Genomic DNA, 26,236 nt, shown 5'->3' with positions numbered 1-26,236 from the left:
AATGCGCATTCCGATAGATCCGAGCAGCAGCCGGAGGTTCAGCCCGCCGTCCAACGGAGTGCAGGCTCTGCCCGGGAAAGCGGCGGATGCGAGCGCGGCGGGAGCGACGCAGCACGAGGCGAACACGGCGGCGGTGCCGAGACTGCGCGCGCACGACAACCGCACCATGGTAGAGATCATCGCCGACCATCCTGCCGAGCTCGTGCGCACCGACAGCCCGAACTTCCTCTGCTCCGTGCTGCCGTCTCACTGGAGATGCAACAAAACCCTACCGGTCGCCTTCAAGGTGAGTCCAAGAGCCTGCTACTGCATGTCGGAATAACCAGCTGAGACTCTCACTAACCACAGTCCATCTGTTTTAATGCTTACTTAGTGCATGTTTATTTTTATTATGTGTAAAGTTCAGAGCATAGACAAACACAAATGTGTAGAAAACATGATTTTTTTTTTCACTCATACTAGAATAGAGATGATGGAAAGTGCAGCAACAATCGCGCTACTGTTTTTGCTTAAACTAATCATCAAGCAGAGTCATTCTAGCATTTAATAAACCTCAGTAAAAATAGATCAGGGGTAAACCTATCCCCTGATCCCCTTCAGCTCGTCTCTACATCCATGTTGATGTTATTTTAAACCCAATGCTGTAGTAGTCTTTATGCCTTCTGCAACCGGAGCTGTGAAAACGAAATGAAAAATAGAATTGTTAGAAGAAAAAAAAAGCATATGGGTCTGATTTGTCTCAATCTGTCCTGGATATTCAGTACTTAATTCTGAGTGTATTTGGTAGGGCTTTCTCTATGTGTGAGCCAGGGCTGTTAGAGTTTTATGGGGTACATAGTTTTTCCCAACCCATTGTTTTTGTGTGATTTGTGATTTTTATTATTATTAATATTTTATTTTTTTTTTCGGGAAAAAAAAGAAATCAAATAAGCTTGTGTGGATTTCTAAACCCCTAATCTGGACCCAATTTTGGCTTTTTTTCTGTATTTTTGTATGAAATCTTTTATTCATTATTGACATCATTATGTATTATTTGTTATCTTTAGGCCACATGAGTATTTAAATATAAAAGTAGTAATTTAAATATTTTGCTTGACAAGTTGTTTCTCCTATTTCTTGCATTTTTATGGCTGATCATTCATTCATTTTATGATGATCATATCATATTTCTTTCTTTCAAACTATATGTTCATTATTGTTTTTTTAGTCAGTATATTACTTTGCTGAATATTATTAAGTGCGTGTGCTCATAGATCACCTTATGACAATTACATATGCAAAACATTGTTAATAAAAAACGAAGGAATGGAATGACATGGAGTTTGTTCTCTGTCATGGCCTAGGTGGTCGCACTGGGGGACGTTCCTGATGGAACAGTGGTAACAGTTATGGCAGGTAACGATGAGAACTACTCGGCAGAGCTGCGGAACGCCTCCGCCGTCATGAAGAATCAAGTGGCACGCTTTAATGACCTGAGGTTCGTCGGGAGGAGTGGGCGAGGTCAGTGTCTTTCTTGGATTTTCAGTGATCTCTCATAACCCTCTGAAATAGCATGTATTTTTTCCTTGCGCGAATCACATGATGCAGCAAAACCACATGTAGCTCCTGTTTACAAGACAAGAACCCAAGCGTAGTAGTGAAACCTCTGCATGTGGTAGATTATCCATTGAGATACTAAACCACACGTTTAACGTGAATGCCCAGCACGGGTTAGCAAACAGTTCATGAGTGGAGTTCATGAATATGTACCACGCAAAAATACCCACGTCCACGATTGATTACCAGAGTCTTCTGAAGTCGTATCATTTGAAAGCAAATGTAAACATGCTACTTAACGATGGCTATGTTATATGTCACAGAATGTAACTTGAGAACTTCCTTGCTTAAAAGACAAAAACTAGCATTGGGCATGTTTAAACATCTCTGCCTTTGAAGTTCAAGATTGTGATTTGTTTGGTAATTATTTATAATAATATTTTACAAATATTTTATTTATTCACTTTGCATCGTGGTAATGTGATTTACATGCAGACAGTTGTTATATATATCAGTGCAAGCCTAAAGTGCACTGGGATATGTGTAGATAAATACTGCTTTTGATATGGGCGTCATTATGGCTAAAAAAAAAAAAAAAAAGAAAGCTGGGCCTTGTGATCCTTTGGAAAGACCCTTGTTCAGAAAGCAGGCCTTTGAAGAAGACAGTACAGGCAGATGGATCAGAAGAGCAAGCAGTCTGATGCTGGAGGCAGGCGAGCCTCCCTGAGTGTCGTCTAGACTTGCCTTCTTAATCTTTTCAGTCCCTTAGAGTTAAGCTCTCAGGTGTTCATTTAAGGAGCCTTGAAAAGGCCTCATTTCAAAGCCTTACAGACTGAAATGTGTTTATAAACATTCAATTAAAGGTCCTATTAAGTCCAAACTGTAAGGTTATAAGATAGTGGAAGTATAACAGCCGAAAATATTCTCTCTCTTGAAGCAGGGCAGACCTGTCAGTCAATTTAAAAAATGAACAGTGTTTGATGCATTGACAGACATCTGACTTCCTTCAGCCACTGGCCTAGGCGTTTTATTTATTTTTTCTTAAATGAGACACATATCCCTAGACACACTCCTTAGCATGTGTGTATATGTGAAACAGAGAGAGTGTGTTATCTCCTTGCAGCTGTCACAGAGAAGAGGGCTTTGGCCCGCACGGAAACCTACACCTTACCAAGCTTGGGTTTCTCCTATCTCTGATACGAGATCTGCAGGCGGAAGTCACAGGGGAAGGTAGCAGAGCATAAGGAAATTAAATAAGGGAAACAATCCTGCATGCAACAGATGAGAATTAGATATGAACCACCAAAATCAACACGGCTGAAAACAAAAAAGTGATAGCCTTTCAAACCCTTTCAAATGCTGTCTTATACACTGAGCCAATTGAAGTATCCAGCAGACTGATAGTAAATCAATCAGGACTCATAATCAGCGAACAGGCGTGACAAGGTTTTGCTGTTTTATTTATTTTTTTATTTTTTTATGTTGATACTGTCAGAGAAATTAAAGTCTGCGTTTAGGAAACTATTGTGAACTCAGAAACCTGAGCAACAGGAGAAGGTGGTATTGGGGGTATTTTTAGTTGGTGGTGTGTAGTTGTTGGATGCAGGGGAGAGGCGGGCATTGGTCTGGTGGCTGGGCACAGTGTTAGGCTGCGGTGTGGCTTCGGGATCTGGTTACTGGGAAGGGCTGGGTTGGGTTTGATTGTTGGACACAAACTTGCATTTTGGGGGCTTAAGGACAGATTCCTGAGAGAGAAAGAATGAGAACGAATATAGCGGCGGCACACTCAGCAAGAGACACAATTTACAGTAATAGCCCCAGTGAAGTAGTCAAGGTCAGAGCTTATATACAAGCATGGGAAGTGCCTCCAGAGTGGTCTTTTTATGATTATAGGTTCCATATATATATATATATATATATATATATATATATATATATATATATATATATATATATATATGAGAGAGAGAGAGAGAGAGAGAGAGAGAGAGAGAGAGAGATCGAAATTGTTTGGCATAGATAGATAGATAGATAGATAGATAGATAGATAGATAGATAGATAGATAGATAGATAGATAGATAGATAGATAGATAGATTCCTCTCTTTCTCTCTCTTGAATATATATATATATATATATATATATATATATATATATAGAGAGAGAGAGAGAGAGAGAGAGAGAGAGAGAGAGAGGGAGGGAGGGAGGGAGGAGGAGGGATGGATGGATGGATGGATGGATGGATGGATGGATGGATGGATGGATAGATAGATAGATAGATAGATAGATAGATAGATAGATAGATAGATAGATAGATAGATAGATAGATAGATCGGTCCACGTTATATATTATTATTGTTTTCTTGGTTTCATACAACAGATTTAAGGATTAAGAGAACTTGAAAAGAAAAAAAAAAAAAAAAAACCATGCAAGCCCAGTCAACAAAGTTTTAAGCCAGCCACGCATCCTGATACACATGCAAAGTTGAGTGGAGCTGGCCGCTTCACTGAGTCATTTTCCGCCCACCTCTTCCTGTCTCAGCAGCAGATTGCAGCTCAGAGAAATGTGTCATGCCTGACTTCACAGCATACTTTGCACATTACTCTTGCTGCTGAGTTTGTTGAAGCCACTTTGCGCTTCCTGTGTTGTGCTCACAGAGTGACATTTATTATTTCTGCTGCGTGACAACATCCACATAGCTAACAGCAACTCAGAAGTATAGAGACAAATTTTCTCTACAGACATTAAAAGCGATATAATTTGTAATTGCATCTAGGATTCAGGAAAGTAAAGGTTTATTGGATGTTTAAGTGTTTAAACAGTCTTCATTAAATGAAAGGTCATGTGAGGATAAAAGAAGGCACCATGGAGCTGTCTTTGTATTTGCCTTTACATTAAATGCCTTTAGTGCATTTATTTTATAGCATCAGTCTGAGCATGATGGAGAATGACTCCATGTTGGGGAGTAGGTTATAAATAAAAAAGAATTGCAATAGAAATAAAGCCACGTTAGTGCTAAATGCATATGAAATGACAGGCACTGTTTATTCAAAGTGCTATCTTCAATAAAAGCTGACACAGCTGACTCGAAATGGGTATTTTGCTCAGTTTTTTTCCCTTTTGACATTGCTATCTATTGTTTCCTCAGTGTTTCAAACGTTATGTACTCCCATGGCAGTTAAAATCCCACAATCACCGTCATCACCAGCAGCAAAGAAAATGCAAATGCACAGTGTGTAGTGAATGTGGCACATTGTGCTGGGTACTAACGGGCTATGAACCTTTTTGTGTCTTGCAGGGAAGAGCTTCACTCTGACAATCACAGTATTCACCAACCCTCCTCAAGTGGCCACTTACCACCGAGCCATAAAGGTCACAGTGGACGGACCACGAGAACCAAGGAGTAAGTAGCCCCCAAATATCAACCGTCATGTGATAACGATTAAAAAAAAAAGCGCACAAAGAGGTGCATGCATGCATGTAAAACCACTCGGGAGAGATGAATGGCGCGGTTGGACCACGTGTCGCCCCAGCTGGCATTTTGCCCCTTTTCTCAGCCCAGAGGTGGGAAGTAGGGCCAGAGTCTGTGGGCTGGCTGGAGAAAGATGATGGATGAATGGATGCATGGATCGTGTTAGGGCACTGTTTTAAAAAATGGATCCAACATGCCTGAAAGCACAAAGGCGGCCTTTGAGCAGCAACAGGCATGCTAAGTGAGAGGCAAACACAAACACGTGCTGTGGAGCCGTTCGCCTTACGCAAATGTTTACTGTATCTGCCTCTTGTCTGCGTCCTTCAATGCGTAATGCCAGCCGCTTGACCTTTAACCTGAAGCCCACTCTTTAGCATGCGTGCACACACACGCGCGCACGCACGCACGCCTTAGACACAAGAGTTGTCTGGAGGCTATATGAAAATAAGATTTGGCTGCTAATTCAAGGTTGCTGGGAAAAGGAAAAAAAAAATTTCTTGTTTTTCAGCATAGCACGGGTCACTTCACACAGTTTGAATCCTGTATAAATGCTGTCTAGTACGAGGAACACTGTCTGGCAAAAACGCTTCAGTTACTGTCCAGCACTGAAAATGGATCTTTCATCAGAGTATATGTCTTGACTTGCACAAAGCAAAGAGGCTTTATGCACTTCATGCTTTAGCACAGAACACAAGTGTTCTTTTTACCTGGAGAGGAAAAAAAAAACCCGAACGCTGCTGAATTTCAATTTTCACACGAGGCCCCTGAAGCTGTAAATACACACAAGCTGTCATGAATGACTTTCATGTGGCTCAGAAACAGAACGAGAGCCTCGCATGGCTGACTGAGTGTTTAGGTTAGAGTCTGTTGCAGATTGACATTATGGTCAAAAGTCTACAAAACACAACCTTTTTGTGGCAAGGCTGATCATATAATCAGGCTTGGATTGCAGTGCCTGTTAATCCAGATCGACAGCCTGTAAACATCTCCTGTCATCATTTTTGCATCATTTATTTTAGAAAGCTCCTTTTTTATTTTCGTATTTTTTTATGATGCGACATGGCCGTTACAATAATTTGACTAATATTCCCCTTTACAAATCGAGGAGGTCCTTAGCAACTGTCTGACATCACAGGCTTTTTGGTAAGCGATTGTGTTAGACTGTGCACTTCCTTTTTTCTTTTTTTTTCTCACTGCAGATAATCCATTTGCATTCATTTATAAGCGCAACACTTCTCTTTAAGTTTATTTTAATACCGTCCTCTTCCCTAACCATCTGCTCGTCTGCTGTCACAAGCATTCAGTACTTCTGCGAATCACCCGTTCGGCAGTACACTATGTGCCGTACGCCTATAATAGTGTGTTTGTATTTTAAAAAGGAGAAATAGCAATATGTTAGCCAAGCAGCCTGGCACACAGCTGTTCCTACCACAATTTTATTCTTACACACATAGATATATTCCTGACAGATTAACTATATTTTTGGCTGCAAATTCAGTACTACCACTTCACAAACAGTGTGCATTTTTATTTTTATTTTCTTCTTCTTCTTCTTCTTCTTCTTCTTCTTCTTCTTCTTCTCATGTTCCTCTCAATGAACACATCTGGCTGCAGACATTTGAAGCAGCTTCATAACTGTGTAGAACCTTAATTCCTCACTGGATTAAAAATGCCCCATGATTTTACAGCCTTTAATCTCACACACCGCTGATTCATCTTTATTTTGTTGCAGTTTTGTTCTCAAGGCAAACAGAAGTCGACGTCTGCCAGACATGGCCTCTGTTGATGTAAACAAAAAGGGTTTAGTAAAGTGTGCATTTGTGTGTGAGTGTGTGTGTGTGTGTGTGTGTGTGTGTGTGTGTGTGTGTGTGTGTGTGTGTGTGTGAGACTGTATTTAGTTTGACAGTGGTTGCAGTGATCGATTAAGGGATTAAATGTGCACACCCAGATCAAATAGTTGTATTTAAATGTTTTTTTAGTTAATAGTTTAGTGTTTTTGGCAGAGGGTAGCATTGCCACCCCACAGTCCCATGCTCCCTGGGTCATTCCTGTCTGTGCATGTGTTCACATGGGTTTCCTCAAAGTTCTCAGGTTTCCTTCCAACTCCTAAAACCCACTCATAGACATTCTGGTTATGACAAAATGATAAGAGTGGATAAGTGTGTATGTGTGAGCAGTTAGGCCCTATACACCATTATGGGTGTTTTCCTATTCCTCAAGTCCTTTGTTCTCGAGGGTCCACCATGACCTTGTCCAGGATAACAGTGTTACTGAAAGGTGAGTTCAGTCAATTCAGTTATAAGTTTGGAAGATTACTTTTGGATAGTACAGCTTTGATATTAAAAGTGTGTCAGATTTAGCCAATGCCCTAATTACTGTATTGTCCCTCTGTACACTGGCATACTGTAAATAAAGCTGGATTATGATGTAGTGAATAAGAGCAAACAGTTTAGCATTTGATTAGGTGCTGATCATTGTTCTGTTTTTTTATCCCACAGTCACAATGCCTCTGCATTTAAACAAATAAAAACAGCTTCTCTAACCCACCTGTCTTTAACATGTTTAAAGCTTTAAATCTTTGTGTTTCTTTTTAAAAAAACTTCTAAAGTTTACCCTCTGCCTCGCTCACTCTCTTATTTTCTTTCTTTCTTTCTCTTTCTTGTTCTTTCTCAACCGTGAGATTTTGCTAAGCATCAGGCAGGTGGCCAGGCAGGAAATGACACATGCAGAGGCATCTTGAGTTGAGCAACCTCCGGTGGGTGTGAAGCTGCCTCTGTCTGCATGTTTACGAATTCTTCTATGTATATCACACACAAAGCTAGCGGGGGCGAAAAACTGTAAACATTCCTAGACATACTCAGGGAATTCACATTGCACTTATGTAAAATCACCTAAAAGAGCCTGATATGACCTGTGTTGATTTGCAGTGCAGATTTTCTTCGTAGAACTTAGTTAGTTACTGCCGTGCTGAGTGAGTCTTTCAATTATATAAGGACAGAAGATTGAATTTATTTTAATAAAGAAACAAACAGTTAAATATCGAAGTCCAGCATCGGCTTATAAAGTTGCATCTATCTTTAGAGAAAAATACAGTTCCACTGAATTGGCTGCTATAATTAGCAGTTCAATTTAAATGGTTAAAATGTCATTCGTGTAAAATTGTAAACAAAATTAACTAAAAAAAAAAAAACAGGCCTATACAGCGCAGGAATCAGCCCAAGAACTCAGCAGCTAACCAAAAGGTAACCATGGATACAGAGTCTAACATTGATGACACCAAAATATTCTTGAGAAATATAAGGGGAAGTTGTCTGGAGAGACTGTACTATTTTAACAGTTTGTAATCAATTGCTTATAAAAGGTTATAATTGTTATCAAAACACATATTGGCAATTATACAATCAGTATATAACAGTAATTATACGATCACATTGTTCATCGCTGGATTAAATTGAGTTGAACCTGTCATAGGTCTCAAATTTAACAAAAACCAGTGAATCGCAAAAAAAAACATTTTAGTCATTCGTATTCGAAAGTAAATAGAATTGAATTAGGCTTGTCTAGTAATGACTCATAGCATTTGACCTACTGTCTTTTATCTCAATCCTTCTCAAAAGCTATTTCCTTATGCCGAGTTACAAAAAAAATAACAATTTTGGTTATTAAGCACAAGGCCTCATCTGAGTGTGAACTCAACAGTGCAGTAATTATGTAGCAGGACTGGTGTAGTGCTGGTTATTAAGAGTAATTTCAGCTAATGGATTGGGAGGGGCTGGTCAGATCTTTAATAGAGGGCTCTGTGTTACTCCCTGCCACCAGGGCCTGCAGACCACCAGAGCACAAGCATTCTTACGCACTAGACGCATATTTGTCTCTGATTCGTCGGTAATACATCAGATAATCTGTTTTAACGGGGGGTGAGGATAAAGACGTGACAGTGCTCAAGTCCAAAATCAATACAAGTCAGTGTTATGTATGAAATGAAATATGTTTGTGTAGGGGGAAAGATTTGCTCTTGGAAGTAGGGACATTTACAGTATGATACCACAGAAGGTACTATTAGTGTCAAGCATATGGAGTTCGATTTTTTTTTTTTTTTTTTTGGAATTTTGCCGTTGCTCATTTGGTTCCTGAAAAGAATGTCCATGAGAGCAGCAATAATCATGCCCTGTGTTTGGTTAAGGTACAGATGGATGTCTTTAGGGAAGTATGAATTTGCAGAATGTTGTGGAATCTTAATAAGGTTGTATGATGCAATTACAGTATGCAGAATACAGTTGTTTATCACATAAAACCTTTTTGTGTGTTTAAGAAATTAAAACTTCTGATTTGAGATTATCGACTTCTTATGCTCATCAGACTGGGGTTATTGCAAGCAGTGTATAATAAACTCATTTTGGTTAGATGTTATTGTTCCTGATGGCTGTATCACTGAGATATTACAGCTCAGCCAGAGTGTTCATTCTCTCCAGGTTCGAATGATGAATTCATGTAACATTTGTTGAGTCAAACGGAATCATTTAGAGCGGAAAGCCGGTCTGGCGTGTGTGTTAGCGGCGTATTACGTTAGCAAGATGGAAAACACACTGTCTGTTTTATGAAAAGGTCCTGTATTTTCTGAGCTTCTCCATGAGCCTGTGTGTTTTGACTGCCATGCAGACGACTGGAAAAGAGCTATTGTCTCATTGAGGAATCCAATAAAGCGGTGGCCAGAAAGACTTCAAAGCTTTACCTCCATGTTTGTCAGTTTCAGAGAGATGGTAAATGACGTTGTTGCTGTTCCCTTGGATATTTCCCCTCGTAATTTCTCCTTCTTTTTTTTTTTTTTTGTCACGCTTTGCTTTTCTTGATCATTATGCTTCATTATGCTAAAACTCTTTAAACTATTGTCTATTAACATACCATACTTTTAAAGTTATTTCAATTTGTGTTGTATTGTTCCCATGCTTGCTAACAATACAGAGCGATGTTAGCACTAGCGCTGACAATAATATTGCTACTAATGTTGAACTGTTTACGTTGTGGTTTGTGTGTGGAGCCACTCTAATTACCAGAGCCAGAAATAAGCATTAGTGGTAAATTTGTGAAGTTCCTTGAGGCTTTGAACGTTCAGCGCATGTCTCGACAGGTAGGCCCCCACAACAAAACACTCACAGTAGGCCTCTCAGACAAAAGGCTGCAAGGTCCATTGAAAACAAACCGATTCCGGCTTGACTTGCATGAGAAATAATCCTGATTTACTTTCTCTAAGAACATTTCCAATTGTGCAGTGAATTTGAGATGTTACTTGTTGCTGTTGGCCAACGTGAAAAACTTTGGACCTCGTATGAGCGACAGCAAGCTGACAGCTTGGATGGAGCTATACAGTTGGGTAAAATCTGCTCGTGTTTTTTCCCCCCCTGCACACAGCTCCAGTGTATTAAACCACTCCAACCCCCCCCAACAACGGTGAAAGTCGCCGGTACAATGTGAGAAAGGAACGGTGCGTTCACATTACCATAACCATTTCCCTGCACAGACATGTTTAAAGAGGTTTCAGGGACTATGGCAAGCAGTTTCTCCAACAGCATCCAACTCTCTGGGTACATCCATCTTCATTTAGAGCTCTTAGCCAATTTTCTAGCAGTATAGTTCTCTATAAAATATGCAAGGTAAGCCTTAATCCATCAAATTTTTTATGTCTCAGCCACTGAGTCAATTGGGCAATAAAAAAAAAATAGTTTTTATTTGTTTTTTAACAAACTGTTTTTGTTGTGAAGTTGCACAGTGTCTACTTGCTGAGGCCAGCCTGATGATTTATAAAACTCTGGTAGTATTTGTGCCCTTTTTTGGCGCGCTTCGTTTCCTGAATCCTGGAACACACAGACCACACAAGCGACTGGCAAAACTCCAGCACTGCTTGGCTGCCTTGTTCTCTCTTTTCTCTTCTCGCTCGCTCTCGCTCTTGCTCTCTCTCACTCCCTCCCACCCACTGCCCTCCTCTCTGATCCTGCGAGCAGACAGGCGTTTGGCCTTGTCCCGTTTTTCGCTGCTGTTTTTTTCCCCCCACTTGCTAATTTCACAGGCTCCTCACACGGAGCTGCCATATGAAATAATCCATTGTTTTGCTCTTCAGAGGAGTCAAGCCTCCCCATAGCACAGCAATTAAAGAAATGAAATCTAGACGGATGTATGTTTCCCTTTCTTCTTCCATCCGTTTTATTCCCTGTGTCGCCACTGGATGATTGATGTACCCTGACGGCTTGAGCTGATATTTGATGTTGATGAGTGTGCTGGTGTTTAACGAGTTAAGGGTGTTTTTGCAGGTCCGAACGCTATCAGATGGCGAATTTCACATGCAAGGAGGCAACTTTCCCGAAATACACCCTTAGTATTTATTCGTTCAAATTACTTACTGTCCATGCCATTTTCTTTTTTCCTTAAAAGCCAGTCTTCACACTTATCCATGTGCCAAGGGTCTGGAGTCAGCATGTGCTTTGAATAAGCCAATTTAATGTATTTCTTTTTTTTATTCCTGGTAGAGAATTGTTTCTAGTCTAATTAGTAAAGTCAGGCCACGTACGACTTGCACAAGGTCATCGTTTAGGATACAAGCTGTTGTTTGTTATAACTGATGTCCTCAATTATGACTCTAACCGTTGACCTGCTGGATTTAATTATGACACTAGCGTAAACCTTTTTATTTTTTTAAGCGGATGTGAGCATTGTGGAATTTCCTTTGTTGAAGCTGAATCATTCACATTAATGCTTTTTGTTCTTCAGCTTCTGGACTTATGGCCAGGATTTTACTTTGTTTAGCTATTTAAAATATTTATATTGATTCAAAAGATTTACCTACTGGATTATTTGTATAATATAAACTTTATGTGACATATTAATGTCATTCTAGGAATATATAAGTGTACAATCCAGGACCAGTATTTTACAGGAACTCCTGTACACCTGCTCATTCATGCAATTATGCGATCAGTCAATCGCTTGGCAACAATGCAGTGCAGAAGATTGTGCATTCAGAATGGGTGGGGTCAGGTATGGTGTCCTTTTTGTATTTTAAGCCTGTACCCACTGTAGCCAAAGTCCTGTTCCCAGGTAACAGCAGATGTGCTCTTCTGCTGTTTTAGCCCATCATGTTTGACATCTGGAGATGTTGATCTGCTTGCTACAGTGTAGCCTTTGTGCAAGAACAGACCAGCATTTCTCTCTGTTCATCAAAATGTTTTTGTTTGTTTGTTTGTTTTTACCATTCTCTGTAAACTGAAGAGACTGTTAGTTTTGCGTCTAAAATATGTTTCTGTTGAAGGTTTCTAAAATACTCAGACCAGCCTGGCTCCAACAAACTATGCCATAGCCAAGTTAGTGAGATCACATATTCCCACTCATTCTGATGTTTGCTGCCCCCCAATGATTGGATACTTGGGTAATTGCATGAATGAGCAGCGATGCAGGTGTTCTCATAAAAGTGGCCGGTGAATGCAATGTAAAACTAAATAGTGTTCTTCAAGGCTTTCAATAAAAGCAATACATTAGAGAACAGTGTGGTACAAGACGTCACAGCAGTGTAAATGCAGATTTTAAAAATAATGAGGTCATTTGGATAGTTTGACAGTTAGCTTGCATATGAAAACTCTTATTATTTATACATTGCAGTTTTTAGGCAGGAATTGCCTGGTGTACATGATTTGGCATTGCCATACGGTTACATTAGGAGCTGGCTGATGGCAGTGAGGAATAACTGTCCTATTCACTAACACACTGGCAGAATTGTCTGATGCATCCAGCCTTGATATTTATGGAACAAGAAGCATGACACCCTCAGTGATTTTATGCCTCTAATAAAATTCAATATGGTGAGTATATTGGCAGATAATATTTCACATTGCATGTAAACCCTCGTGTAATTTGTGACAAGCTTGGTTCCATATAGACACAGAGGTGTATTCATTCACCAAATCAGCCCGGTTAAATGAAATTATACTGCTTGCCCTTTCCAGCAACGGCAGCAGCAGAGAGGGCACATATTTCCTATGTTTCTCCTCAGTGCTTACACACACGGACGAATACTCCTAGGGATTACTCGCGCCCGAGATCCTTACGTGTGGCAGACATTAACCTCTGGACGAGGACTCCTTCTCACAAAGTGCTGTTTGCTCAGCTTAACTTCAGGACACAATCAGGTTTTGCAGGGTTGGAGGTAGCTGAAGCTTTCTGAGCCAGCTGGAGCGCTGCCAAGCTTCGGCAGAAGTTTCTCTTTTCTTCTGTTTGATATTTACTTTAGAGCCATTCAGCGGAGCCGAGCAGGGCTAGACAGACAGGCACATTCTGACTAAAGAGAGAAAAAAGTCTTTAGAAGTCTCTCTTTAAGCTATATTCTCCTCCTGTATTGACAGAAAGCATGGGCTCCATTAAAACTGCCGTTTTTACAGACGCGATATAGGCTCCCATATGTTGCATCAATACTTCCATGTATACTCAGTAGAATAGGTATGAATGATCTGGGCCAGGGGGGAGTGCTTATGACGTGACTGGTTCTCTTTATGAGATGATGACTGTTTTTTTGAAGGTCGTTTTCCTCCCATGACACATAGATATACTCACATTTATGATAAGAGGAAAAATTCAGTCACTGAGCAATCTAACTGTGAGTGTTCTGGTGGATAACTACTGCCTCATGCTGAGCCACAAGAACGTATCTACAAAAATCAATATGTAGCCACTATATAGTATTTGACAGCCTTCTTGATTTCTTCCATTGATGCAAATTCTGATGCAAATTTGGCAAGTTTAAAATGCTGGCATGTTTTCCAAAACCTCCAGCTGTTATTCTGGTGAAGTAACATTTCAGATCTACTTGTTGTTTTAGGACACAGGCAGAAGCTGGAAGACCCTCCAAAGCCAGGCTTGTTCTCAGAGCGCCTGAGTGAACTAGAACGCTTGCGCCACAGCACCATGAGGGTCGGTGTGCCCACGCAGAGCCCCCGGCCATCTCTCAACACCGCCGCAAACTCTTTCAGCCCACAGGGACAAACGCAGATCTCAGGTATAAGAGCAGCCAGAGCGAACTACCCTTTTAGACAAACATCACTGTAATTAAATTCAATATGTTTGAACATTAATTTCATAGCTGCCTTCCTCCAATCCTGATGAAGAGCTGAATGCAAATGTTTGCTATTAGGCTTTCTGTATAGACTGTGTAGACAGTAGGTTTACCCAATGAATGTGGAAAGCAAACAGGAATACATTCTTGTCTTGCTCTGCATATTGTTGCCATTCATTGTAACAGAGCAGATACTTATAGCACACTGAGTGAGTAATAATGGTTTCCAGCACATTGTTTTTTGTAATATTTCGTTTTATAATCCGTTGTTGAAATCGCTTCAACGTTTTATCCAGTTCCTGTCACTAAAATAAAATTTTATTACATGCGAAGGCTTCAAATCACCTGCAAACACAGAATTATCGGCACACACATTTTTTTTTTGTAAAAAAAAAAAAAAATGCTACTCTGATTAGATGAGTGGACACAGTCAGTGAAAATCTTCATTTTTGCGATTTCAGACCCACGGCAGTCACAGTCATCTCCGCCGTGGTCTTATGAGCAGCCATACACGCCCTATCTGAGCCAGATGACTTCTCCTTCCATCCACTCCACCACTCCGCTCTCTTCCACCCGAGCCACAGGCCTGCCTGCGATCAGTGATGTACCAAGACGTCTCTCAGGTACAAAACATACCAGCGCCAAACTTCTTTGCCGCCCACATAACACATTCGGTCTGATCTTTTTTTACTTTCATCCAGATGTGAAAAAAAAAGATGCTCTACTTTGTATGTCTATCTTTGTTTGTTGTGAGTAAGTGTTTTATTACTTAATTGATCCCATTAGAGGTTTTGTCATACGTGTTATCTGCTCCCTGTTTGAAGTTAAATCAAAGGCAGATTTCTTTCAGCCTCCTCTTTTTCCTTTTAAGCATCTACTGCAAGTATAGAATTCACCCAATGACAGATATCTTCTTAGCAATGTCACATTTAAAAAATACAAAGAATGACAGAATCTCTCCTTGCCCCATCCATTCCATTTGCATCTTTGAACTTGTAAAGAATTTCTTTTGAACATGCTTGAAAAGGAATAATAAAATAGAATAGAGTTAATGACTCATCCACCTCAATATGCCATGGCTGTAAAAGGCTCAGCACTGAGTGGGAAAGATCTGTTATGTCCGTGCCTTTATTAATTGAACAAGAGAGTATGTTATACACCCTGCTAGAAACAAACACGAAGTTCCTTCTTCAGTACACCTGTTTGACTCACTGCCAGGTTGTTTTTGAACTTCTTTCCCCTGCGGCGCTCCACCCTAACTGTGTTTCTTTGAGCACCGGGCAAACGTGAAAGTTGAAATGGCTCTGCGTGGCTGTTCATTGCCTGTGTTTTGAACCGAGGCCAGCTGCCTAGTTGGGTTTGATTAGTTTAGATTTCCCCCCCTTTTCATCTCCGCAATGTCAGCCTTTGTTCTTTCCTCAAAGAGACACATGCACCTCTTGGTCCTAATGCCGCTATTCTTCCTTTGATTGGCCATGAACGCCCCTGTGTCGGGAGGGGACGTCCCATATCAGCTCATTTGGAGCAGCTGTCATACTGCATCATCATCCTGTTTTTTATATTGTTCTTAACCACCAGTTCTTTACACAGTGTTTTAGATCCAGGGACTGATAAGATAAAGACTACAAACATGGATGAATCTGACATTTCTGAGCTATTCAGCTAGACAAGTGAAAAGTCCTGTGTTGTTTTTCCAGACTAAATTTTTACTAAGATTATTTAGTTTAGAGCGATTTAACCCAAGAATGTGTGTTAGTTCAGTAAATGCTAATAAGCATACAAGGTCTTAGAAATTGAAAAACTGAATGTAGGTACAACATTTATATCAGTTTGATCAAAACCATGAATTGTGAAACCCTATTTTAAAATTTAATATTTATCATTGTTGTGCATTTTATCAGCAGATATAGTTTCAGGTTACAACTGGTATTGTATGGTACTTAAAATGGCATCTTGCCTAGTTCAAATATAGTTTATCCCCATAATTTAATTTCTTAATAAATCCCGAACATGATAATGTATAGGATGTTTTGTTCTTTGGGTTCTCCAGTCTATAGTAATGTCCTCAAACTAGCATTTCCTGTTCAATCTGAAATGGCAGCAAGCTGATAACGTGAGCACCCGATGTGCCTATAATTCACCACACATGTTCTCTTAAGTGTGCCGATTCATCACGGAAGAGATGCATGTACACTATAGCAGGCCTGCAGCTTTCTATCAGCACACTGACACTAAGGATGGTGTGAAGCTGAACTGCACTGAACTGCAGCCTAGCATTAGGGTTACGTAGCGGTCAGTAGAGGATCTGATAAGGAAAACATGTGAAAGATGAGATTAGTGGATGATGAGTGAAAGTGTGCCTGGGGTGGGAGGGTGGGATTGGGAGGATCGGGTGCTTGGGGGGGGTCCAGTGTGGTTAATAGTGGAGTTTGGTGATGAGAATGAAGAGGATTAGGGAGGTCTTTTTCTCCATTTGCACTCTTTTTTGGCCCAGTGCTGTGGTAGCCGCAGACCATTAGTGGTTTATAATTTTTAGAAAAGCCAAACGAGGGTCTGAAAGAGCAGATCTGCCCCTTCTCTCTGGCTAATCGCAGACGTGCAGCCACATCTAAGGCTGCTCATTATGCATCCCATGGAAACTGTTTTCCCCTCAAACTGCTTCCATATGGGTTCCTGCTTTATCCTGCTCCTATCCTGCTTTGATATTTGTTACAAATATGCTTGTGTATGTAGGAATAAATAAAAACAACACAAGACTACTAAAACAACTAACAATAGAAGATACGAGAGAGATCCCGCTACAAAAATGGAGAAATAAATAGGTGTTAATGAGATTGAATACTGTGCTATTTCAGCGTGACTGTAGTAACAGCATGTGCTTGAGGGCGGTAATGTGTGGTTTGAAAGTGGTTTGAAAACTGGAAGGTAAAGCGAGCACTTATCTGTGTACAAGTTTTTTCACCCTTCACAAACTCAAAATGACTGATTATTATCAATTAGGTAGCTTATGTACCATGTTTGCTTTGACATTTGGTGTTAGGAAATTCAGATCGCATCACTCAGCGATAAAACAGCCACCGTTTGGAGAGTGTGATAAACATTTACAGCGTGTGGATAAAAAGTAATGCGTGACAGCGCCCCCTTTTGTGTGAGACCTATTGCTTTCATCATAGATACAGGAAATGTAGCTGTACTTCATAGAAAATTTTATTGTAGATCTACATTTGCTGCTTTCTTAAAATAATCTTATGCTTCACTGTCATCACTATAGGACCAGAATTCCTGTTAAGCCAGTGCATGTCTAAACAGTGGTGCAACACGTTCCTGTTTTCAGCTTGAATGCTAAAAAAAATGTTTGGGAAAATAACCAAGCTAATGTAAATGTACAGAGAAACTAAAATCAACCTAAAGCTGCTAACCGCCCTTAAGAACAATTATTACATTATCTTTATAGCATGACACTATATGACTATATTTTTTTCATTTATTTACAGTAAAAAAAATCAGTAAGTATAAGCTGATGTAAAAATAGAACACATTTTCATTCAAAATAAATTGTACAATATGTTAAAATAATGGTAGCTGTCGAATAGCTAAGTAATATCATGGTACTCACAGTCTACCTGATTATGTCGACCGCACTCAATCACAAATCTAACATTTACTACCAAACATGAGTTCATGTTAAAGAAAATCTAAATTGTGTTTTATAGTTATAAACTATAATCCTGCATTACCAGCCTTAACACCTGTAATATGTCCCTAATAAAATACAAACACACAATTTCCCTGTGTTTTCTCTTGTAAAAAAGTAATGCTCTATAGTAATGCTTACTCTAAAGTGAGTTTTATGTCAAAATGCTGTACAGTATGCCAAGATTTTTATTTTTATTTCAGTTAAGCTCCATATGGGACAATCTGCAAGCAAAGCCTGCGCTGCTGATGTGGGAAATGCAGCCTAAATGCCTATTTTTCTCTCTTTCAGGTACATCAGATCTGAGTCCTTTTGCAGCCGACCCACGCCAGTTCGAGCGCCAGTTTCCCAGCCTGTCCTCTCTCACTGAGACACGCTTCTCTAGTCCCAGGATGCACTACCCTGCCACATTCACCTACACACCAACCCCTGTGACATCAGGCATGTCTCTAGGCATGTCCAGCACCACCCACTACCACACCTACCTGCCACCTCCATATCCAGGTTCCACTCAGAACCAGAGTGGGCCATTCCAGACCAGCAGCACGCCATATCTGTACTATGGAGCTTCGTCCGGCTCATACCAGTTCTCCATGGTGCCAGGGGGGGAACGCTCCCCAACACGGATGCTGCCACCATGCACCAGCGCCTCAACAGGCATCAACCCCAACTTGCCTGCTCAGACTGAAGGCACCGAGGCCGACGGCAGCCACAGCAGCTCACCCACTGCTCTCAACTCCAGCGGCAGGATGGACGAGTCCGTGTGGCGGCCATATTAAAAGAGATCAGCCATATATGGAGGGTTACACAGGTCAACGTAGCAATGCTCACAAGCTACGCAAGTCTCGTAGTAATAGTCCTTATGAAATTGGTTTCTAAGCACAAATGCTACAAATTGTGCAGGTTAGAGAATAATGAAACTTTAGTACTTTAGTTTACAAGTCCAGGCATTACTGCGAGCTATCTAACGATCCACTGCAGTACCGGTGCAGAACCGGCAAGCACTCTGTTGCTGAACTGAACTGGTAGAAGAACTCATTGTATTAGGTACACGTTTCCCAGACTATTGACTGAGACTGTTTTCATACTAACTCAGTGTATTTTAGAATTTTCTTTTTGACACTGAACATGTTTGTTTTTTATTTATGAGTGAAAAGTCATATATATTAGACGGTACCTGATCATGTATATGCCCTCAGATTTTCTTAATTTATGTAAAATTGTAGCAGATATGGTACTAAGAAGCAATATAAGCCATATAAACCGTAAATTATGCAAAGTGGTTAGAGGGACAAAAATTTTGACGCTTGAATAATATGTAGGGAATGATTAATAACTTAATTTTATATTTACTCCTTAGTAATTTAAATGGTAATGCAAACACATATCCAATATGTAAACAATGAAGGAAAGATGTCAGACTCAGATAAAATATTTTTTTCTTTTTTCTTTTATGTTCTTGGGTTGTTGCTTCCCTCCTTAGAATACTGTGTCCATAGGGAGGGGCAGTACGCTTAAACAATGAGGGGCACTTGCAAAGGTAACAAGACCCAAGTCTTGATCTGAGTGATGCATTTATTTACACATATGTGACATATTCCGCTCTCAGTTCTTATTCTGACTTTTGTTTATTCGATGTTTTATCAAGTTAATTTATTTTTTTTTATTAATTTTTCTTTTATTTAATAATAACGAGTGACTACGAGCAAGACCAATAGCATTGTCTCACTCTTTCCAGGCTGCCTCTATTTCTTTCCGTTTACAGCACCCTTAGAATCACAATACGTGTCGCAATCGTGAGCTCTGAATAGATGTACAATGTACACAATCAATACAAGGAATCGGCCTTTAATCCTTAAACAGACTGTTAACTGTGCATGTGTGAGGTCAGGTGAACTCTATGCAAAAAAAAAAATGTATGTATAAAAATATTTTTACATTTGCATTTTACTTATGTGCATGCATACATCCCAGAAATAATACTCATAACAAGCAGAAAAAAAGTATGTCAGATGTTCCAGGTAATTTCCTAAAAGTCTGAACTGAACTTAACATGTTATATTTCATGATGCAAATTTTGTAAGCAGATATTCCAGCATAGAGACAATCGCCCACTTTTACCCATCGGAATTACTTAATTAATACTGTTTGCATTTATTGTTTCTAATTGTAATTCTGAACTTATTTATTGCGTTGGTGAACCATGTGTCAAGAACGATTTCTTACTGACAGAGATCTGCAAAAAAATTTCACCGAATTTATATTTGTAATGGTGTAATATTTTATGAGATTTAATCACGGTCTTTGAATATGTGTGTGTGAGTGTATGTATGTATGTATGAGTGTTTGTTTTTTTGGATTCACACAATACTTCATTTGTATATTGTAACTTAAGAGGCTGCAGGCAGCACCCTGGGAAACCAATGTAAGTTTTTTTTTTTTTTTTTTTTTTTTTTCATCTGGATCAAAGCACTTCTTTTTTTGGTTTTAAATAAAGCCTTGATGCCATGGGAGAAAGGGAACAGCTAAACAGCCAGGTCATGAAAGTCATCACTTAGGTACAGGGCTCGAGCCAGATTGAGTTTACAACTAATATCTAAACGCACACAGTACAGTCAACATAGAGTCCCAGAGATTAAGTATGCAATATTTGATTTTTTTTGTATCTGTGTCTGTGTGTGTGTTACAGTACTGCTACAATATTAATCAGGGTTTTAACTTGGGTATAAACTGGACTGACTGTTGGTGAGAGCACAAAAATGTCACTCTGGCTCAAAGTGATGAGACAGTTTTTCCGGCATCTCCTTTTTAAATCTGATTCCTCAGTTTCTTTCTCATTTTCTTGTTGTCTTTTGGCTGTGAGAAGAGCGAACATGTTTACAATACTGCAAAAGACTTAAAGAACCTCTGCACTGTTACCGTGATTAAAATATATATTTTGTAGAACTGCTTTATGCCAGTGATAAATAATACCAAATAGTTGATTCGTTCTGTTCAAATATTATATTGACATCGCACAGTCTCGCAAGCAATTTTGGGTTTTCATCCAATAGCTGACAAACGTGTGGCTCGCGTCGGAGCCCTGAGCTTTATGAATGGCCTAGCGAGTAATGTTAATCAGAAGCTGTGGTCAGCAAATCTGCTGATGGAGTCAGTTCCAGGATTTTTCATCTCCATGTGAAATCCAGCACACTCGGAGTTGACTGATTGGCCGCGTTCACAGCTCTGAGGTCTTCGGGGGTCACTTGGGTTTCATAACTAACCAAAAAAGAATTTTCCCCTCTGATTAAGTGGCCTAGCAAATGCTAAGGCCTGCAAGCTGAGAACCGGAAAAATTCACAAGCAAGTAGAATCAGCTTGGCCCATCAACGGCAGCAAATGCATAATTCGGCACCGTACGTTAGAACATGTCTCTCAGATACAGTGTTTTGCATGTAATATTCTGGAAATCAACCCTTTTATACATAAATATGTTTTGAATAACCTTTGTAGACGTTTCATTTGTAAACTGCTGCAAAACATTTTGTTTACTTTTATCATTGCTTTCCATGCACATACTGTACAGAATTTTTTTATGTCTAGTTGGTCAGTCAACCTGGTTTTCTGTCTTGCATCTTTTCATTGGATGAACTCATTTATTTGTACAATTTTCAGCAGTTTCTGTAGGACTTACAGGTCCTGTAAAAAAAAATAGTGAGATTGTTAAACATTTCTAATGATTGTATCATTGGTCTTGGAGAATAAAAAGAAAGATTTTGTTACAAAAAAAAGGAGCTTGCTTGGGCGTTATTTTTCACAGTACGATGAAAAGGTAATCTTTTACATTTAAGTGCCCATAACAGCACACTTCAAAAATGATCAAAATATGATATGAGGATGGGTTTCCTTTTTAGTCTGGTTTCTCTTAGGGTTTTTTTTCCCTCATGCCATCTCAGGGAGTGTTTTCTTGCCACAGGCGCCACTTGCTCATTATGGATAAACTTATAGGAACTAAAATTATAGGCAGTAACATATAATTTCAAACTTAATAATCTGTTTATCTGTGTAAAGCTGTTTTTAAGACAATGTTCAGTGTTAAAAGTGCTTTTCAAATCAAAGTGAATTGAACTGAATATATGACATCCAATGTTTTTATTCATATATATATATATATATATATATATATATATATATATATATATACATAATCCTAATTTTAAAACTCTACTTCAGTAAAAGTGATTGTACAGCAGGTGCTTCCTAAGAAAAACGAACAAGCGCTGGAATGGTCAAGGGAAGTGCAAAAAACCTCTTTTAACTTCCTTTTACTGAGTGACAGTTATAATAACATCGCCTTGGGCACCACCCAGTTTGTATGCAGCAGGTACTACTGCTCTGGAAAACCCCTGTGCGATCAATGAAAAAGGCAAACTCTGGGGCGCAGACTTCGGTCTTCAGTTTGAGCTGTCTCATAGATCATTATTTTTGACTGTTAGAGTTACAACCTCCTGCACAGACAGCTTGGAAAAGCCACACATGATCACATGGAAAAAAAGGGAAAGATGTGCATCACACTGCAGTCATTATCTCTATATCTCATGAGACATTATTAGTTTTGGCTGCACTGGTAGTATTGTCACCTAACATTTTACAGCATAGTGAATTCTCTGCCATTCTGCTAATATTATAGCTTTTTGTTATGTTAGGAGTGGTGTATATATTTTGCAAGACCTCTTTGTAAGGGTCAGGGGTGCAACATGTCTGTATTTTGGATTACCATTTTAATCTAACCTGAATATATATGTATAATATCTAATACACACACACACACACACACACACACACACACACACAATATATATATATATATATATATATATATATAAACGTCTTTTATTATTTTATATAGATTTTTTTTACATCTCTGATTCCAATCTTAGATCTAGCCCTAAATGTTGGGTTTCCTCTACAGTCAAGCACTTAACTCAGATTTAAATTTGGTAAAATGAGAAGACAGCTATGTTGATGTTCGCTGAGTCTGTTTATTGAAGGAGGCTTATCTGGATATGTCTCGCTAATAATGAGTACAGACTCAAACCTCCGTAAGATTCTTTAAGATTTCCTGTCACTCGGCCAGACTTTACCATTTATAGGATTTTTGCCCAAGACTTTCAAAACATACTGGATGTGAAGTACAAATGTCCCATTGTAAGTCATATGATTAATGCAAACTGATTTGTTGCACGCAAAGAATCGGTTAAGGCAGTGTGATCTTTAAACACATCACACACTGTTTGCCTAGAGCTGCACCGAAAGCCCATTAAACAATCATATCAGTGAATACAAACATCCTAAAGTTCAGCTTCGCTCCGTGTTTGGGTTGGATCACATCAGCAAGGAATCTCAATGGGCTTTTCTAGTGCCATGTGCAAATACTTTTGATACATTTATAGTTAGGTTGTTTTTTCACAGACATGCAAGAGTTTATGTGAATTCTGGACTTTCTATATGTCTTCTGACTTGTAAAATGAAAAATATGATGGTCACTGAAAGAAAAAAAGAAACTAAAACTTTGTCCAGTGTTTGATCTCTATTACAGTGGTCAACTTCTTCAAATGACACAGAAGTGTGTATCATACAGTATTTGTGGTTACACAGAGCAAAAGTTGGAAGGACTAGAAAAGCCTTATTCACAGGAGAAGTTTTCCGGTGACGAAATTCTCATTACATCACTAAATCAAACCCAAACTGGTATTCTGTGTTTTCTGTGTGCTTTGTTTCATGTACAGTCTGAAATATATGGATTCAAATATATAAAAAGTACACTCATTATCATGGTACATGTAAATTTTCTTCAAAGGTTTTTGGATTAATGCTTCTAAACATTCTAAAATAAATCTAATTGCATTCACATCTTCTAGAAGATGCCAGAGCAACTAACAATTGACCTATTTATACAACAGAAAGAAAAAACAAGGACCCCCAAGGAGTCTAGAAGTTTCCAGATTTGAAGTCTGTCAGTATTGTTATCCTATACCATTATCATTTACCATCTTTATAGCAAAATATTTAATGTACAATTAGGTCTATGGATTTATATTTTACTAATAAATTATATTTAATTTTATGTCAATTAGTGTATTTTTTATAGAAATATTATATTTTTATATAAGAATTTATAAACGAGTAACATCACAGACACCAAATCCTTTTTTTGTGGCATGGAACCGAAACTTTTATACTGTATTTAAATAAGTCTGTGGAAGAAAAAAACTTTAGCTCCCCATGTGCTCTTGATCATCCTTATTGTTTTGACCATGGCACACTGGAAAAGGTTCAAAAAGACCTTCTTTTTTGTTTTAAAGGGTTTATTTTATTTGGGCAGCAACACTGACATAAACCTGAGAGACATGCTGTTTTCATTAACTAATAAAATTTCATTAAAATTAAATATATACTGTTACGCATAGATTATTGTTGCACATGGTTTTATAGTGTGTGCAAAATAAATAATAATTATAACTGTGTAGCAGACTTTGCACCAAAAGCAATAGATAATGCTTTAGTGTACAGTACATAATGCACTCTTAAAAAATAAAGGTGTCAGGAATAACCAAAAAAGGATTTTCACAGCAGTGCCATAGTAGAACCATTTTTGGTTCCTCAAAAAACCTTTCAGTAACTTTTTCTGTGCAATAGCGAAACTTTTCTGGTACTACAAGGAGCTTTTTATACAGAAGTCTGTATGATCCAGTTATATATATATTTGGTGACAGCTAATATATTATTAGCTGTCACCAAAACAAATCCCCTTGTAATGAAACCTGATAATAAAAAGTTCTGAGAATTCATTTATATTCTAATTTTTTGCAGGTTTTGCAAATAAAGTATTAATCATTCAAAATATTTATTATTAAAAATAAATATTAAACTAATCAAACTGTTGTATGATCATTTATATTCCAACCTATATTCAGTCCAATTTAGTGAACTACGTTTTTTTTATTTTTTTATTAAATATAAGCGCATTTAGTTTGAATATCCTTTTCATTATTGAGTTCGCAATTCACGGACACCTCTTCTTACACGCTTTAATTATCAAATCAGCCAGTAGGTGGCTTTTGACGTGTCACCTGTATTCCTAATGATAGAAAGATGCTTTTATATGTCACATATGCATTATAGCAATATGAAATTATTTCTTTGCATATCCCAGATTATCAAGAAGCTGGTATCAAAGTGATACAGCTCCCATGGAGGCAAGAGGCCTTGCTCAGGGCCCAACTGTGGCAACTTGCCAGTGCAGGGGCTTGAACCCCCAACATTTCAAACACTAACCCAAAGCCTTAACAATTGAGCTACCACTTCATTTATGAACCTGATCGCTTACAATCATGTCAGCTCTTGATTGTTAACAGTCCAGAAGAGTTGGAAATGACATGCCCAGACGAAGCCATGATGATTTTGAAAGGACTTCATCGCGGGCCTGCACGGGTCACGACTGGAAAAAGTGAAAAAGTCTATATGAGTAATGAATCCGAATTCTTCTAGCTGATGTCCGCTGTAAGATCCGAAGCAACCCACAGAACCCCTGTGTTTCTTTCTCACGTCTTCGTCTTTATTTTAGCGACTCTGATTTACGCGTCATTTCCCATATTTCTTTGCGTGTGAAATACGAGGGCTCCGGTTTCACTGCGTGTCGTGAGGAGGCCAGCTCATTTCTCACGGACATAAAAACAACCCGATGGCCCCAGAATCATTTCACAAGCAATCTCGATCCACGAGTTTTAACGATGGCACCTTGCCACAGAGAGCGGCCCAGACGCCCGTGCTTTCCATGTGAAAATAGAGCCACTCGGTGTCCCTGTGCTGTCTCAGCCATACACACACAGTTGTGATTTACACCGGCAGCCGAGCGGCCGGTGTCGGTGAAATATTTGCTGCCACCGGTAGGGAGATCCGGACAAATGAAGTGTGAAGCTCATGGGAGCAAGAGGCGAAGGAGGAGGTGGAGGGCGGCGTAGACACAGAATGCGCACAGCAGAGCTTCACATGAGACTAAAGGAACGTAGGAATAGAGAGCAGTTTGGCTGTTTGATGAGGAACAAAAGAGTGTGCCTGAAATGATGCTCATTAACGCCTGAAAGAATTGCATCCTATGCCTACTCCTCAGCATTTGCTGTCAGGATTTGTCTTCAAAAAGAACCAAAAAAAAAAAAAAAAGAATGCATGAACTGAGAGACCAGTAAACCCAAACTGATGTACAGTAAACGTTGGTGGCAAAATGCACAAAAGTCACAGTCACATGATAATGAAGCTCACAATTTTTCAGGACAACCGCAAGAAATGCTGCCCTCATGTGGCTATAGAAACATATGGCGATGGAAACACTGCCAAAAGAGCAAGCGCAAAACTCAAATTGATACAATGAGCCACGCTAATGTGGCACGCTCAGGAAAAT

At 39.2% G+C, this 26,236-nt stretch overlaps 1 protein-coding gene across 1 annotated transcript in view; it reads left to right on the top strand.

The window, feature by feature from the left end:
- The window catches only part of runx2a (RUNX family transcription factor 2a), a 39,686-nt gene extending 18,146 nt beyond the window's left edge, over window positions 1-21,540 (top strand). Inside the window, exons 3-8 of the mRNA XM_046855440.1 lie at window positions 18-286; window positions 1,344-1,500; window positions 4,835-4,939; window positions 13,869-14,045; window positions 14,564-14,725; window positions 18,088-21,540. Coding sequence (XP_046711396.1) covers window positions 18-286; window positions 1,344-1,500; window positions 4,835-4,939; window positions 13,869-14,045; window positions 14,564-14,725; window positions 18,088-18,575 — 1,358 coding nt within the window. The 3' untranslated portion in view covers window positions 18,576-21,540. The remainder of the gene's footprint in view (window positions 1-17; window positions 287-1,343; window positions 1,501-4,834; window positions 4,940-13,868; window positions 14,046-14,563; window positions 14,726-18,087) is intronic.
- Window positions 21,541-26,236: the final 4,696 nt, after the last annotated feature.

Source organism: Silurus meridionalis, chromosome 8 (assembly GCF_014805685.1).
Source record: "Silurus meridionalis isolate SWU-2019-XX chromosome 8, ASM1480568v1, whole genome shotgun sequence".
In the NCBI taxonomy this organism is placed as follows: domain Eukaryota; kingdom Metazoa; phylum Chordata; class Actinopteri; order Siluriformes; family Siluridae; genus Silurus; species Silurus meridionalis.
The sequence above is the reverse complement of the archived record's forward strand: the minus strand, read 5'-3'. Positions and strand labels throughout refer to the sequence as shown.